This window comes from Phaethon aethereus, assembly GCF_964289735.1.
Source record: "Phaethon aethereus genome assembly, chromosome: 1".
NCBI classification, from domain to species: domain Eukaryota; kingdom Metazoa; phylum Chordata; class Aves; order Phaethontiformes; family Phaethontidae; genus Phaethon; species Phaethon aethereus.
In genome coordinates this window covers 163,447,806-163,465,152 of record NC_138575.1, presented here as the reverse complement: position 1 = coordinate 163,465,152, position 17,347 = coordinate 163,447,806, and the positions used below count along the sequence as shown (strand labels likewise).

Here is a 17,347-nt window from a genome sequence, read left to right as displayed (position 1 = left end):
TAACAATAACTTAACCAAGTAAGCTCCATACAGCAGATCTCGTCTGAACTGGCACAGGAACCCCAGCACTTCAGTTTGCTTTTAGTTTCTCCTTCTGTAAACCGAAAGAAAGCTAGGCTCCTATCTGATTAGGCGATGCACAGATTTACTCATGCTTACAGGTCATAGCAAAAATAGAAGGTTCTTCATTAAGTTGCCCAGCATTAAGGATATATTCCCCTGTTTCAGTGAGGGGCAAGAGAAAGCAAACACGAGTGATAGGCAGCAACAGTACTTCTGAAACTGTTCATTATCCCATGTAATGAAAAGATCACTGAATACAAAACATTTAACATTCTAAACCAAATCTCTCTAAATAGTAGAATCATAGAATGAAGACAGACACTCACCACCTTCTCTCTAAAGACCAGCATGACAGATTTTAAACATAAAATAAATGCAGTGGAAGAAAGATGAATGAGATAGTGTAAAGTTTATTTATAGCTTTAAATAATCACATTAAAAAGGAGAGAAGGAAAAAACCCCACAACACTGAGCAAATGCCCCTGGCATCTAATCACTTACTGTCCTCTGGGCATGTCCTAAAAAGGATGGGGCAGGAGCAGTGTTCCTGTATGAGAAATTACTTATGACATCTTAAAAACAGATGCAGGAACTTTGTCTGAAAATTCAGACTGAACTGTATCTATTTTAGGTTGTGAACATTCAAACTGATGAACATGAAATTATGCTGAGAAATTAATACCTGCGAGGACAAAGGAACATGTATTCCCGACGAAGGGAAGCTTACCACCAAGCAGAGGGTTTTTTCTTGCCTGCGCACAAATTAGCAGTATTCTGCATTGCATCATTTGCATATTAAACTGACAATAACTTAATTGAGAAAAAACAGGTTTACCACACACACAGGGAAATTAAAATAAAATGGAGGAAGAGTTAGGCCATCTATCCTCCATCCATTATACCTTATAATTTCCAGCAATAATGTCCATGTTCCAAATCTTCACCTTCTCAGTTTTCCATGCACCTCCAGATTATTCTGCACTCTGTGCCCCAATACTATCACAGGCTAGTGAAGATTTATGCTTGAAAGAGGGCAGGACATATGCAGAAGACAGTGTAAAGGGGTTGGGAGAGATGGAAGAGTAGCATTCCTAGACACAGAAAGCAGAGGATAAATTCAAGTACACAGTGGGTGAAAACTGACAAGGACCATGCCGGTGGACAGAGAAACCATGAACTTATGGGGAGTTTAACTTCAAACTTCTTTTGAGTTTACAAATGTCAGAAATGTTGCACAAGTAGCACATGATAAAAGCTTAAGTCTGAGGAGTATTAGTGACTACTGTATTCTTTTTTTAACTGGCAAATGAGGAAGGATGAGCGGATGCCACAAGTAGAAAACAAGCAGGTCAGTGGTCATTTGTGAGTCTTCTATAGCAGTGGAAAGTCCAACACAGAACCAAAACCATCTCCTTGGTACACAATGCGTTTCTACTCTGAACCGAGCAGCTGAGAATGAAGACTTTGACACCTTTACCCCATGCACCAGTTGGCTTGCTTTTCATACTGGCTCCATGAATACAATTTCCTACCTAGCATTAGGTGAGTAACGGCTAAAGCAGCCTCAGCTTCTCCAGACATTTCAGAATCCCCTCATGTCACAACCTCTTGTTAGGGATGACCACAACTAAATATTCTGCTCAAGCTGAAATCAAAAGCTATGGCAACAAGATATGCAAATGAGTATCACCTAGGAAAATGTTCAACAAGAGCCCAAATTTAAATGAACATTAAAATAAACCTCCATGAACCTGCAGTTTCCAGTTCCAAGCTACCTACCACAAGGTTGGTATTGCCACAAGCAATAATTAATGTCCATTCCATACTACTATTCTAATTACAGGACTAGTGTCCAGTAACTAATAAAACAAGCAAAAAAGAGTTCTTCATATGCTTGATGCTATTTTAAAATACTTTGTAAAGCTCTCTTAAGACTGGTATCTGTCAACATATACAGCTTGTCACAATGCTGCCTCCTCCAAATATAACATTATCTTGCATAAAATGACATCAGAAATCAAAACCTGAAGGAAGTCCTGCATATATATTCACCTGAATACGTAACAAAAAGCCTCTGACAAAGTACCTATTGATTGTGATGGAAAAAAAGAACACCTGGTATAGACAGAGTGGAAGCAAGCAAGTAATGTTGTCTTGTACTATTTGCAAATAATTCCACAATTAACTCTACGAAGTTCGTATTTTTTAAACTGAACAGCACACTAAAGTCAAGCTCAATTCCGTACCTCCACTTCCCTAACTGTTGATTTCTATCCTTTGGTTTTCATTCTGGATTGCCAGAACAGGCAGATTCACATAGAACATCCATTCTTTTCTACACTAAAATATTAATTTTGGATCAAAAAGTGCCTTTTGTTTCCAAAGACTCTCCAAGATCACCACGGGCACAAACTAATCTTCACTTGTTGCATAATCTGAAAGATGCTGGCAATCTGGAAAAAAAAAAAGACTAATTAATTCACCCAGATGCTGCAGTGCAGATTACCTAGGATCATCTGGGAGAAAGATTTCTGTGCAGTATAAAGCAGAAGAGAACAGTGTTAATGCAATGAGTTTGCACTGTGATAGTCTTTGTTTTCTTTCAATTTACAGCCATTCTGATTTAAAAAAGAAAAACACAACAAAATGGGGTTTTTTTTCTGCAACCACCACAGTGGTTTAACTGTGTCTCTGTCTCCGTAAGAGACAGCAATGAAAGGTTGTGGCACGGGAAAGAGCCCAGAAGAGCCAAGAGCTTGATGTGTAGGGCTTTCACCTGGGATGGGGGAGCCGGGTGTTCAAGGCCCAATATTAAATCAGAGAGGGAGGAGATCTGGGCTGCCTTTCCCACATCCCATATACATGCTCTCACCACCTGGCTAGTCATTATTCCTGCCCTGCTCTTCTCCAAAATAATTTTTTTTTGAAAATGCTTCTGCCTTGTTCCAGGGTGAAAGTGGGTTTTTGATAACTTTTTCCTCATTTCTCAAAAGTGCTCATTTCCCACCCAGAACAGACATCCATGAGCAGCAAGAGAGGAAATCCTATCCACCCAGTGCCTCCAGTCCTCACTATCCACACCAGGCACAGCAGCATCCAGCAATTTTAAGTAGATTAAAAATAGCAAAAAAGTATATATTTAAATTAGTTATTATCAAAACCAAAAACCCCCTCCATCCTTCAGATTATATCCAAAAGCTTATTTTCAGCTGCATTACGTCAGCTAGGCCCTCTTTTAAGTCCCTTGCAGTTTTTCCATCGATATTACTGCAGTCTCTCCCTCTGTTTTCAAGTGCCTCCAACCAACACTTCCTTCCTCCTTGCCACAAATCTCGTCAAATAGTCTGCCATCTCTGCGAGACTAAAACATAACTCCATTTTTACTTTCCTGCTACACCTGCAAGAAAGTGCAGCCGCCTCCGAACAGCTCTGTGCAGTCTTCTAAAGCCGGCATTTTTAATTAGATTTCTCTGTCTTGATCGACTCCTCCATGCCTCCTTTTTGCTCGGCTGAGGTGGGGCGAGAGCAGCTCTCTCTGTGGTTGCTTTAGCAAATGAAAAAACTAGACTTTGCAGTATCTGAGCAGGTCAGCATATGGCCAGAAATGAGTTTCGCAGCAGGCCGTTTTCCCCACCAGGGGATCTTAATGTGAAGAAGATAGAAAATCTCTGTGAAGGGACGTGAAATCTTGTGCCAGGAAAGCGGGAGACTGCACTTGGGAAGTGGTTGTCAGTACAAGCTTCACGCTATTTCCCTATCAAATAATGTCCCATCCCCTCCTACAAACAGCTTTTCCATAAACCTTTTAATTTTATCTCTTGTGTTAAGCGTAAATAGGGTGAGCGCTGACTCGGTGAACTGAAAATGTAATGGGCTTGTCTCATCAGTTTACGGCCAAGTTTCATTCAATTATTATTGCAGAGAAAAATAGGATAGAGTTGAACTGAGTTATGCTAATAGATAATAAATGTAAACATAACTCCAGAGTACTATTTACTAACTTTAAAGACTACTCCTACAGCAATCAACTTTATAAGGTTCCTGACAGAAGCATAATGGCGATAAAACACTGGGAAGCATAAGACTATTTAAACTCTTAACAAAAGCCATGATAATACTAACAGTAAATGAGCAACTCCCACAAAATATCATTTAATAATCACGCCCTGATAAGGTTTAAAGTACATATCGCCTTTGTTATACGAAAAAACATTAAAGTGTTTTTTTTAACACATGTAGCAACCTAACAGGTTTTAATTACCACACCTACTTCAGTGACGAGCTGTTCCACTCAAACACCCAAACATAATATTTACAACGTTGTGCGGTTGTTAAGGATCTTGATGATTGATGGAACCTATTGTGTTGCCATCTTAATAACAACAAATGCAAGTGATTACCAACACGGAAGAGAGAATCTGTGTTTTTATTTTACAACAAAAGGCTGTCCTGTAGGGACTTCTTTTCAACATAAACTAACAAACCTGCGCACACGTGAACGTGCTTTAGAGCTTGCCACAGAGTCAAAAACAAAGCCTCTGCTGCTTTAAGGACAACATATTTTTTTGTATTAGCTTAAGAAAACATGAAAGCTGTCAAAAGAGCTAGTACACTTTTTCACAATCCCACAGAATTCATCTTGACCACAAGGAAATATCTGAAAACTGCATCAGAAAGATAGCATAGGTCTTGTTTCCAAAAAAAAGCAAGCAATTGAGTCATTGAGTCAAATAGGAATACAATACATTTTCTGGCATCGCTACTGAATATTTATATCAGTGATGAATGAGACTACAAACGAAATATTTTAACATGAAGCTCTGCTTTGTTAACTGCATGATATGCCAAAACACCACCTACTGTAAATCACAGGGTTTAAGACCAGTATTTCTTGTTTAAACATGCTACTTGTTCAGCAGAATCACTTGTGTGAACAAGCATACATTAATGTACACTAACTGGAGCAGTTTCACTATCCAACTGATAGAGTATAATTTAACAACCTCATTATCAGCATTGTAATTTTGAGACTGCTGAAATATCCTGTTTGTTGCAAATACTATATGGTTTAAACACTCTAACAACATTGCCCATTTGACGCTTCTGTCAGATAAAAAGCAGATAGGCACTTGTGCATTGATGAACATGCTTTTAATCCTATAAAGAAACTTTCTCTGTCAAATTATAGGTGTCTTTCTCTGTCAAATTATAGGTGTTTCAACACTTGATTTATGAACACCATAATTAAAATCCTTATGCCTTAAAGAAAAACAAACTCTTTATTATTACAACAGCTTTATTTCACATTTTTAATATTTGGAGTTTGCTTTTATGTGCTGCTATTAGCTATCAGTTCGGCATATCATTTCTGGCTGGCCAGAACAGGAGAATATTTCGCTTATAACCTGGTAAAATCTCAAAATCTAGGTAAGTACTCAAAGGGATCAATGTTTATTTAATGCTTCCACAAAGCATTTCTGGGGAAAAAAAAAAAATCTGCTGATTTAACAGGTAGAGGACAACCATCACACAATTCAGTGCCTTCTGTTTCTAGGAAGGCCAGAAATGCTGTAATGTCTGCCAAAATATTTCGCCTCCTTCTATTAATTGTCAGAACCAAGCGTTTAGAGAGATACAATTTAAAAAAAAAAAAAAAAGAAGAAAAAAAGAGCTAGATTTCCATATGCATTTCCATAGTGGTTCTGGTTCAATTTGAATTTTAGACAGATCTCTAGAGGAGGAAGAGATTCATATTTTATCTGAACAAATTAATGCATATCACTTATTTATTCTTACAGGACCCATCAGCACAGCAGCAGCATGTTTCAGTTTCCTAAACTCAATGCAATTCAAAATTACACACAAATCTCCACTAAAACTACTAGTACTGAAAGCGATGCAGTTAAATATTAGCATCCCTTCTCTAAAGAAACCTCTGTCCCCAAATCCCAGAAAAGAACAACTGATTTACAAGCTAAGCAAGTAATCCTGAATCAAATTCTGAAGCTTGTCAAAACTAGGATCTCCTAAGCTATCAATAAGAAACTAATTTCAAAAGCGGGAACTCCCAATTCAAGTCACTGCTGCTGAAGTCCTGGTCCATTTTACCTATCTTTCTATCAAATTTGTTCTGAAACGTTACAAACATCATGAAAAAGAAATTAAAAGGAATAATGGCTGAAGGAGGTCTCCTTGATGGAACCAAAGGATCAGACTCTATAGGGTTCTCTCACTTTTGGCCACTAATAACAAAGCCAACAAAGTTCCTGAACTCAGCATTACATGGAGCTAAAAAGCTTACTGTGTAAAAGATTAAGAGAAAATATTATATTTGCAGATAATGAGGACAACTGAATGGAATCACATTATTACTGCTCAGTGGAAAGGTTGAAAATTCACTCCTCAAATATCATCTCTAAAAACATACCAGATAAATTTTGTTATCCTTCTAATAAGATGCTGTAATGCTAGACTGAAATAAAACAGATCATGCTGCCCTCTTGTGCTAAGTGTGCAGAGAAATCAACCCCTTTATCCTGCAAGTGACACATGAAGAGGAATATATAAAGCATTCACTATGAAGTAGAAAAAAAAGTATACGTTTTCCTCACAGATACCTTGAGATGCATGCAATTCACTTACTGGGATATGGATAGAAGGGCAAAGGAAGTTTCAAGAGAGTAAAATTCTATACTCAAAAAAAACCCCCAAAAGTTCTGTCAACAAATGCAGACAAGTCAGATGTGATAAACCCCAAAATACACCCACTTAACCTCTAACTTCCCATCAAGCTTTCACTACAGCTGTTTAAGTGGTGCTGTATAGGTATCTGCTGATGAATTTTAATTTCAGTCATAAATATCTGATCATTCTTTCTGAATGCTGGATAACACAATAAGCTTTAGTCACTTAGGATTATCAGATCAACAGGGTTAGGTTAAGTGCTTAAGAAAGGAGACAGTCATTTATGAATAAGGTTCTTCCAATGCAAAACATACTTAAAGCAGTAACGTCTAACTACTACTATATCTATGCCAAATTACAGAAAGGTGAAATCTGTGTAAATACAAATATTTTTAGATGGGAAGGGAAAAAGAGGAGGGGGTCTTCATATTCCTCTTCTGTCTCTGCTATGTAATCCAGGTTCCAAAAATACATTCAAATTCCTATATCATCTGGGTAAGATGCTCGTTACTATTCCCTTTACAACCTTCCCCTCCCTATATATTGCCAATGTAATCTGTAAAGAGAGATCTTGGGCTCATGCCTAAACTGATTCACAAAGCAGAATTTTTTCAGAAATAAGTCATCTCATTTATTCACCACAACTGATTGGATCTACGCTGTTGGGAGCTGACAGACATGTCATGATTCACCACCTATTTCCATTTCCTAATGTCGACTCCTGATGCTGCTCATTAGTCTGCTTCCCCAGTAAGAGCTATCGAGAGCTCAGGATGTCTATTTATTTAAGTTTCCTTCCTTGACTTTGGAACATGGATCATTGTCTTTTCAAAATACTGGCAGTGGCATTTTTAAATTCATTATTATTTTTGGATAAATAAAACAGCAAAAGTCAGTTAAGCAACTGCTTCTGCGAAGGTCACACACTAAGAACACACTGGATGCTTAAATGACAGATCTGACACTACAATATCAGCTTTGCTAATGTGGGATATGATAACTAATAGTATGGTTTGGCTGTTACAATCACAATCCTAGAAAAAGGAGCCTTTAATAATTCAATTTTCTTCTAGTATGTCTTTCATAGTAAGGCATACTAAAAAAAGAAAGAAAAAAGACTTATACTTAAATAAATCTCACCCCAATGCAAAAAAATAGCATCTGAAGTTCTAAAAGAGAAATACACAATAAAAAACAAACACGTAAATCAGACAATAAAACACAGATGTTAAAAACAGATTTTCAGAACTGCTACATGCTGCAGTTCTGAACAAGAGCATCATCTCACATGTCATCTCTCCTCTTCCTTTTTTCCTCTCCCAAAAGATGTATAAGTCAGAAGAACAGTACCTTTGCATGCTACCATGACCAAAAGAAAGATGAAGGGGAAGAAATATATGCATAGTGAATTTAATCTTATAAAAGATCTGCTGATAAATAGAAACACACATCTGTAAGTCATGACAGTGTGTAAAACCAGTGATAGGCAAGGTTTTATGAACATCACTTTTATGAAGCACTGCTAATTTGAGCTTCACAGTATGTTACAAAGCAAACCCTTATTTATTACTCTGCATTGTCCCTGATGTTTACTCTGTAGTTCTTAGTTTGTTATGATGAGCCAGGTTTATGGGCATTCTTACAAGATGATTATGGATTCCCTCAAAAATACAGTCACTGCATATGCTGTGTGCACACACACACACACACAAAAAAGAGAAAATAGAGGAAAATCCCTGCCTATCTATCAACAAACGCCATCAATACTATGATTTCTTCTCATGCACGTGCTCTCAACTAGCTCTCTACCAACCTCTCTCCTCAGCTTATGGCTTCACTTCTAATCCTTTGCAGTGGCCTTTATTTACATGGCCACAGACTCACCGTACAAGATGACCGTACAACACCAGTCTTAAACTTCCACAGTTGTAGAATTTTTTTTTTTAAAGGGGAAATCATACATGTTTCATTCATCCTATTATGGACATGAACCTTTCCTCCACATGAATGTTTTTTTCCTGAAAATATTACTAGTTTCTCCGAAACAATAAAGCCATCCCTAAAAACCCTTCCAATTATGAAATGCCTTCTGGAACTATGAGAACAAGCCTATGTTCCTTATCTTCAAGGGAGTGAAGACCATCAGATTTGTTTCTCATGTAAGACTGGATAGTAAATTAGTACCACCCCACTTTTCCACTCTTTTCACTCTGTTCCAGCTTTTCTCTCATTTCTTTTGAGGAACATAAGGATGTGGATTAGAGTTTTACATTGCATGCTTTACGCTTTTCATAGAATCATAGAATCATTTAGGTTGGAAAAGACCTTCAAGATCATCAAGTCCAACTGTTAACTTTTGTGCATTCTGGAAGGATAGTAAGCTACAAAGTTTCTCAAAAGTGTGAATTACGACACATGCTTAAAATTGTTTTTTAAAAGGGCAAATAATTGTTGCTTTCAAAGAAAAGCACAAGAAAGGAATCCCCACAAAATGCATGCATATACATTCAGCACATGGAAGACACCCCTGTGCAACTGAATCAGAACAGCAGTGCAACTAGCAGGTCAATGTACAACACCAAAGCCACAGGTAATTCATTTTTCAGTATATTGCATTTGAAGAGGGTAAGATCAACCATCTATAAGGAGTCAACATTCTGACTTTTATATTTAAAAAGATCACACTGTTTAAATTTAAAGATTTTAAGTAAAAGAAGCAAAAAAACCCCCACAAATGTGAAAAATATTATAAAATCATAATTGCTCAGAAATAGTATAGTTATTATAATCAATGAGGTACACTAAATGTTAAGGGGGTTTTTTACTATTAAACTTACCTATAGGATTTCTGTCAAAAAACAAGACAGGAGCTTTCAAAATGGATTGAAACATTTTGTTGTGCAAAGTCTGACCAGAATTAACAAGAACTTGAAATACCAGAAGACTTCTTATTATGCCAAACAGTATTGTAGCCACCGTTAAACCTGAAATTAAAAAAACATGGACAGAGCATGCATACAGATAGTGATCTTTCACAAGTAAAAGAACTTAAGAATAAAACTGAACTAAAGACAAATTTTGTTGGCTTCTGTATATAGCAAGAATCCAAACTTAAGCCTAGGGACTCAGACTGAGTGCAGAACATAGATGTATTTATCACTAGCTTCAATTACTATCATATAATCAATTTTAAAAATTTCTCTTTTTTGGTTTGAAAGAGATGGTACTTTATAGAAATGTAGGAAATGTCTGTTAAACCATGAAATAAATCTGTATTAAAACCTTCTGCATAACATCTCTGCTAAGAGATTCATTTCACAGTGCCACGTATAATTGCGGTTTGCAGAGGTCACTGCGAAGATTCAACATTTGCCAGCAGGTATTAACCAAGTAATATATACATGGCTATTTAGAGACAACCTTGAGTTATTCTCAATCAGCCCAAACCACTCATGCCATTCTTCCCCTGGTAAACCACATCAAATCATTTAAATTATGTGTATTTTTTTAACACAGTATAAGATGCATCCCTTATGTCATGTGAAATAAAGCCCTTCTAGGGAATTGCCCTTCTTCTAGGGGCATCCACTTACAAGACAGGGGTGCTACAGGGCAAAAGATGGAAACAAAGAATGATGAGATTGCTGCTGCTCTGTTTGCTTTGTGTAATCTCCAATGCAGCTGTCCAAATTCCCAGTCAACGAAGGTGAGCAGTGAAGGTGTTAACCTTACATTTGGCAGTGCTTCCAGGCTCCAGGTGATCTGCTCCAGAAACTAAGTATAGCCACCACAAGCCTAGATGCTTAGGCCTTCAGGACACCCTTAAGTCAGACCCTTACTATCAACATAAAACATTGCCTATTCTAAGGATGGGTTAAAACTGGACACAATTCAGGTACAGCTACAGTAACAGTGGGAAAGAGTGAGGTTTTAAATTATATGATGTGGCTAAGTCAATCAGTTATTCCATTCTGCTTACTGCTGTATCCTCCCAGGATGCAAGAAAAGGTATCACCACTTCATTTGTCTGCTTGCAGTTTATTGCCCATGTTCTGTGCGGTGCTGTTTTTAAGAAAGAAGCACATGGCTGGGATAAGAGCTTGCTCGCCTTGTCCTGACTTCTGTAGTCTGGGCCAAGTAAAAGAAAACAACTTTTCAAAGAGTAACTGCACGTACCCCAATGAGAAAGTTGGGTCATGCAAAAAGGGAGCAGAAGAGGCACTTAAGCACGAGGCTGTGGTAGAGCCCATGCCTAACAGCAGTGTGTGGGAGCAACGGGAGGAGAAGGAGCACATCCTGGGAACTCCACATTTCTGTACAACTTCACTCAGGTTTGGAAGCCACTAGAAGTTGCTGGCATGATCCTCACCAAATGAATTGCCTGAAAAGACCTAATGTCTGGGGAGAAGGAGGAGGAATGGGATTTAATTTCTAGTCCTTCATCCGTTCTGTCTCATGCCGAAGGTTTTTGCTTTCCCCATTTACAAGTTTATCACCTCAGTGTGAGAGAGACAAGGACTCTTTGCACACACACTTTATAGAAAAGGTGTGGAACTGGTATCTCAGTTCTGGCCAGTGGTGTTTCCCATTAACTGAAATTTTATTCTTCTAAATCTTTGTCTCAAAGAAACAACAAGGACTAGGAAGGAACTACCATGATGATTTTTTTGTTTTTCCAAACATTGAGAATCAGAAATAAAAATGTTAAATTAATTTATATAGTTTAAGAGGTTATAGAAAAAGGTAAGTTAGGTTATTAGGTACTTCATATGAAAAGCACTATCTTTTTCTAACTTTTTCAACTTCACTTACGATTTTTGTCTAGGTAAGTCAATGCTGTCTGTTGAACTATTGCAAGTATCTCAGCCATCTGAACATTTCAATATAAAGGTTCTGCTATCTAGAATAAAATTTGCCTTAGAGGATAAAATTTTCCAGAACGTGGTTTAGGTTATATGGTCAGAGAAAGCCAAGTTTGCCACACTTAATCATACTGTGCAGTCTACTGGAACGGCTCATGAAGTAAGACATTACACAGAGAAAATAAGAGCCAAGTTTATCTGGCTCCTAAATTGTTGCTTCCCAGGCCAAGTACAATGTTTTCTGTCAAGCACTTAGATCATACAGATTCCCGGAAAAACCCCAAACAAAAAATCCTCCACCTATCCTCTCACCCAGGAGAGATGTTTCTGAATACATTTAACGCATATTCTTCTGGTATTCCACTTATTTGCTCAGACCTATCATTTACATCTCTATCAAGGAATTACCATGCCATACAAAACTGTACATCACTAGAAGTGCTAAATAGCAGAGTCTGAGAGCGTATTTCTACACATGATTTTTCTGCGCCAATTTTTACTATATTTCAGAGCGGTATCTGAAGATGTTTGGATGCCTGAATACAAGGATCAATGCCCTCTTCTGGATATTCAGCAGCATATGGCTACCTATTGAAATATATTGAAATGGTTTTTAACATCCTGCTTTGCGTTGCCATCTAGGATGCTTTTTGAAAACTAGTTCTTTTGCTATGGCACTTCAAAAGGAAGGTAGCCATCCAAGTTTTAGAACAGTGCAGAATAAAGATCCGTTTCTAATCCCTCTTGCCCATACATATAATGACTGAACATTTAGCTCAATGACCTATTAGTATAGACAATAACCACAACCATACGGTGACGGACTTTTGGAATACTCAATTCCTAGTTTACTTTCCAAAATCCAGGCAAAGCAAATTAAGAGTCTGCATTCAACCTATTTCTTCTGTTAGACTTTTTAATTTTATTTATTCCAATTAATGCAGTCAGGAGGCAAGACTCAGGGTCCTAATCTGTTAAGACATTACGCAGTTACCACTAGAAATCACATTTCCCCACATGGCTGTTGCTTTACACCTCTTGAAACTGTTTATTATGATAGGTCAGATAATAAATAGTTCTTTAGACACACATGTGCATGTGTAATTACCTGCGTAAATTCCCAAATAAAAGTTAAGGTCTAGGTGTTCAGTCTCATTTGCTCCATTATTTCCATTTGTTCTGACATTCAACTTTTCTTGATGATTTGCCCTATGGAAATGCATACAGAAGATAACAATCATCAAATTACATTCTGCAAATATTAATGAGTACGTTTAACTGTTTCTAGAATCAACTCTGTTGAAATCTTTAGTTCAAAAGATCCCATGTACTGTCATGCATCACACCATGAATAGAAGCAATCACAGGCAACATGTTAGCATAAACTTTATTTTTTTTCCCCCACACAAAAGGAGTGGAGATCAGAAAAAGATCAAGCATATCCTGAAGTTTCCTAAAACAGGTTTGCCCCACCACCACTACCTATACAACACTGATTTCTATTAGACAAACAGCGCTTGACTGAAAAGGCAGAAATGACTGACCAGTTATCATCAACTTACCAGTAAGAAAGCCACCAATCCTGAAGCACATATGCCACCTTGAGTAAGAGAGGCAAATACAAGAATTATCTTAGAAAATGAAAAAAACATTGGAAAATTGAATTTCTGTGCTATTCTTTCATGTTCTCTGGGAAAACATCACATATTCAGGAAAGTATGCCATCCAGTCTTTCAAGACCAGCAGCAATTTGCAAAGCACATTAGAAAGTGCATTAGAACCCGCTACAAAGAAAGAAGTTACCTTAAATTACCCTACCTGATAGCAAACTAAAGGAAAGCAATACACTTAAGCAAACAAAATATAGTAGCTCTTCCTAATGTATGTTAATTGCACATTAAAGAACTCATTTTTTCAGTTCCTAAATTTCCTACTAGAGATATTCCAAAATGCTTTTTGATTAACAAACTTTCTGATGTTACCAGTCCAGAAAGTTGTGTTTACGGGAGATAATTACCAGAAACAGGGTTGAAGGAGGATGAGAGAAGAGAGGGAGGGAAAAACTCCTTCTGCCACCTTCCTTCTGTGATGAGAGGTGACTACAAACTTGTAACAGCATTATTTATCTCAAAGTACACCTCTGTTCATGTGAATTTGAAGTTCTGGACAGTCTACTGCAGAGATTTGATCTTGCTCAGCTATCTTTCCAACAGACTCAATTCAGGGACAAGCAAAAAAGTAGTAACATGTCTAAATATATAGACTATTTTCTACAGCCAAGACCAATCATTTCCATGAAATGAATTTAAGCTTTCTCAGCAGGAAACAGAGAAAAAGGCAATAAGCTATCCTCATGCAGCTTCCTTGCTCACCATTTCTTTCAGTAAGTTTCAAAATAATTTTCCTTGTTTAAAAATTCTTTTACATACCTGCTGCAGTCTGCATTACACACAATATTTGCCTATTCTCTTCTTCACTTTCTTATTCTGCTAAACAGTGACCCTCTTTCTAGCCCTCCTCATAACCTGCACTTACCAGCAGACAAGCTTTTCTTTCAACACTTCTATCAGACTCTGTCCTCCTGTACTAAGTAAAACTCTTTGCCCTCCTCAACTATATGGAGACATACTGACTGTTCAGGTTTGTTAAATGCTACTTTACACACCTTATGATTTTGTTCTCTATCTCCGAAAATTAGACTGGCTTATAATTTCTGTGCCATGCTGCCAGTAGAATAATTACTTTACTGAAGTATTAAAACTGTTGAAATAAGGATCAGTGCAAGACCTCTCAACACTGTACCAAAAACTCCATGCTGACAGATAAAATTTGAGCGAGTATACTACAAAATTATTAAAGAACACCATGCTCCCAAACATTTTAGATGAAACATCACAGTAACAAGCACATACTACATTAAAAAGAAGAAAAAAAAGGGCAAACCCAAAATACATTAAATATTATTTGTGGCTCCCGACAACTTACCTGTGCCAAAATATTGAATACTAAAAGTATAAAAATCACAAAGTAGTTTGCTCCTGCAGTGAAATATTTTCTGTAAACTTTAAAGTTTATTTTTCCCTCAGAACGACTCTCTTCTGGCGCTGCAGACAATGCATTTTCAGCCTGAAAAAAACCAACAAAAAAACCCACAATAAAGAACTTTAACCTTCCAGTTACACATTCAGACTAAGCCACTTGAAAGTCATGGTTCAGCATTAGCAAACAATTAAATAAGGAGATAAAGTGATTATGCATATAAAAACTTTAAAATTTGGAACTATAGCTTTGACAAAAAAAATTAGTCTTGGTGCAGTAATACTGAAAAATCTACTCTGCAAAATGTGAGGATTTTATTACATCACAGAATGTAACATGACTTCATTTACAGACACAGAAATATTTACTCTAACTGATCAATAAACCAGGTTTTTCTTTTCTTATATAGTACCTTCAGTCATAACAGCTCTGGAAACTAAGGCCTTGGCTTGGGAGAGATTCTGTTTTCAGAATGCAAGTGTGTGTAACCTTTCCTGTTCAGAAAAGTATTTAAAGTAAATACTCTTCTGCAAATAAGCACCAAAATGAATCAACATATGCCCAGAGTAACAAATTACCCATAAAGATCTAATCACCTCCTTGTAAGTACCAACAAAGCATCTGTTAATAGGGAATACAAGTAAAATGACAAATGAGAAATCATATTAAGCAAACAACGGATGGGGGATACTGAAAGACAGAAAAGGAAAAAATGAGAGGCATAAAGAAGGTAAAAGAACTATTCAAATTAACAAAATTGTTTGTTTGTTTGTTTGTTTCAGTATATGTGATGGAAAAACTAGTGCCAGTTCAGCGGACACATAACACTTGGTTTTGTTGTCAGCAGACATGGCTGTGCAAGAGCATTGGAGTCAACAGACGTGACTCAGAGGTGAAAGGAGAAATCCCACCTACTTGCCCATAAGAGAAGAGAAGCCTATCTTGTTTTTTTTGTTTCTCCAGCCCCATCCTCCATGCCCCCATCCAACAGCTCTCATGCTGCTAAATGTTTGGCACACCTGTGTGGATTTAATAGTGCAGTCACCACTGGGACATTAATAATACCAGAGGAGTTTATTGCTTTTAGGCATAAAATCATTCCTCCAAAAAGGTATGAAAAAGTCTGTAGCTTTTTTTTTTTTAATTTCACTGCTTTCCATTAAAGGAAAGAAAAAGAACTAATATATATAAAAATATATGTATTTATATAATCTGATATATAAAAGAACTATATAGCATAAAGACGACAATCATCAGGGACACACAAGGATTACTCGTGTTCCACAGATGCAGTGCTAGCACAAGTCTAGCAGGGTTAAAGGGCTCCTGTGCTGTTTTATGAATGCAAACACACCCGCAGAAGGCCACCTCTGGTACAGAAACCTTATGGCTTTGCTGCTTTTGCACTGTGCAGACCAAGAGATAAAAAGGCACCTGGAACCCAAGCTGGCACCATACAAAGGATTCTGTTTTCACCAACAGATGGGCTGAGGGGAGCAACGCAGCGGTGTCCCAAGGTTACTCCCTCAGGGCCAGCTCAAGATCATGTGGGTATGTTAATGCCAGCCATGCAAATGTAGACTTTGTAAAAAGCCACCACTTCTGCACGCACTTCCCAGAGCTCAGGATTTCAGGGCAAGTGTTAATTTGAGTTTAGCACTGCACAAACACACAGAACCCACCCAGTACAGCGGTACTGGCCCTTTAAAGCAGGGGACAGGATGAAGGAAGCACAGCGCGGTGTCTTTGGACACAGATACGAATGCTTCCAGCATCCAGCAGAGCTGATGCTCAACTTGAACAAACTCACTCTGCCGGGTTTGAACAGAACAGCCCAGAGCTGTGGGATGCCTGCCCTCTGCAGCCCATGTGCCAGGACTGCCAGCCAAACACAGCGCTGGGCAGATCCACCATGGGCAAGCTCTCACCTGCTAATGCAATCCAACAACTCCTGAAATTCAAATGCAGCAGGGAAAGCCCCTATCGAAGTTTAAGTTAAAAACCAGGCAGGCCAGAATTGAGACTCGTTTATCCTTTGAGCACTCACAGGTGGTTGTTCCACTGCTCCGTCTTTCTGTGAGTGGACAGAAGAATCCTGGGACCAGACAGAGGACTCCGAGAATGTTCGACTCCGAGCAGACTTCAGGTTGGGGGTTCCTGGAACCGACAGCTGTTCTACCTCCTCATCTTTTTTCAAAAGGGAAGCAAAGTCGATGCCAGATCTCAGGAACTCTGAATAGGTACCTTTCCCCACCATTTTACCCTACAATTAATATAAGCTTTGATTATCTTCATCATACACTTTCTGTAAAGGACATTTTTTCCTATCTATCCTTGCTGCCTCTGGGGTTCTGCAGTTGCTGAGCACACATCCCACTGCAGTAACTGAGCTGAAGCCTCTAACTATCAGTTCCTCATTTAGAAGAGCAGAAGCATGCTCTTCATTCTCTAACCAGTCCCTTCCTGGCAGCTAACCAGGCCAAGGAGCATACAAACGGGATGACAAAAGTCCCAGTTACAGCCAGGTGAGAGTCACCTCCTTGGAGAAGCTACAGGAGACAGCCATGCAGCTGTAGGACAGGCTGTTGAACTACACACAGAACCATCAGTCTTTTTATAATACTCCAGGCTAGAGGTAAACAGCAGCTTAATTTTCTGGTCCTCACAGAGCTCTAGCAGGAGCACCACAGACCATTTCC

The 17,347-nt window shown here is 38.1% G+C and overlaps 1 protein-coding gene across 2 annotated transcripts in view; it reads right to left on the bottom strand.

Moving 5' to 3' along the window:
• ABCC4 (ATP binding cassette subfamily C member 4 (PEL blood group)) overlaps positions 1-17,347 on the bottom strand; it is a gene marked incomplete at its 3' end in the record, with an annotated part of 156,449 nt that overhangs the window by 83,669 nt on the left and 55,433 nt on the right. For both annotated transcript variants that reach the window (XM_082014247.1, XM_082014248.1), the window contains exons 15-19: positions 16,696-16,911; positions 14,595-14,735; positions 13,172-13,209; positions 12,718-12,818; positions 9,585-9,731 (exon numbers count right to left, since the gene is read on the bottom strand). In XM_082014247.1, the coding sequence (XP_081870373.1) occupies positions 9,585-9,731; positions 12,718-12,818; positions 13,172-13,209; positions 14,595-14,735; positions 16,696-16,911 (643 nt within the window). The remainder of the gene's footprint in view (positions 1-9,584; positions 9,732-12,717; positions 12,819-13,171; positions 13,210-14,594; positions 14,736-16,695; positions 16,912-17,347) is intronic.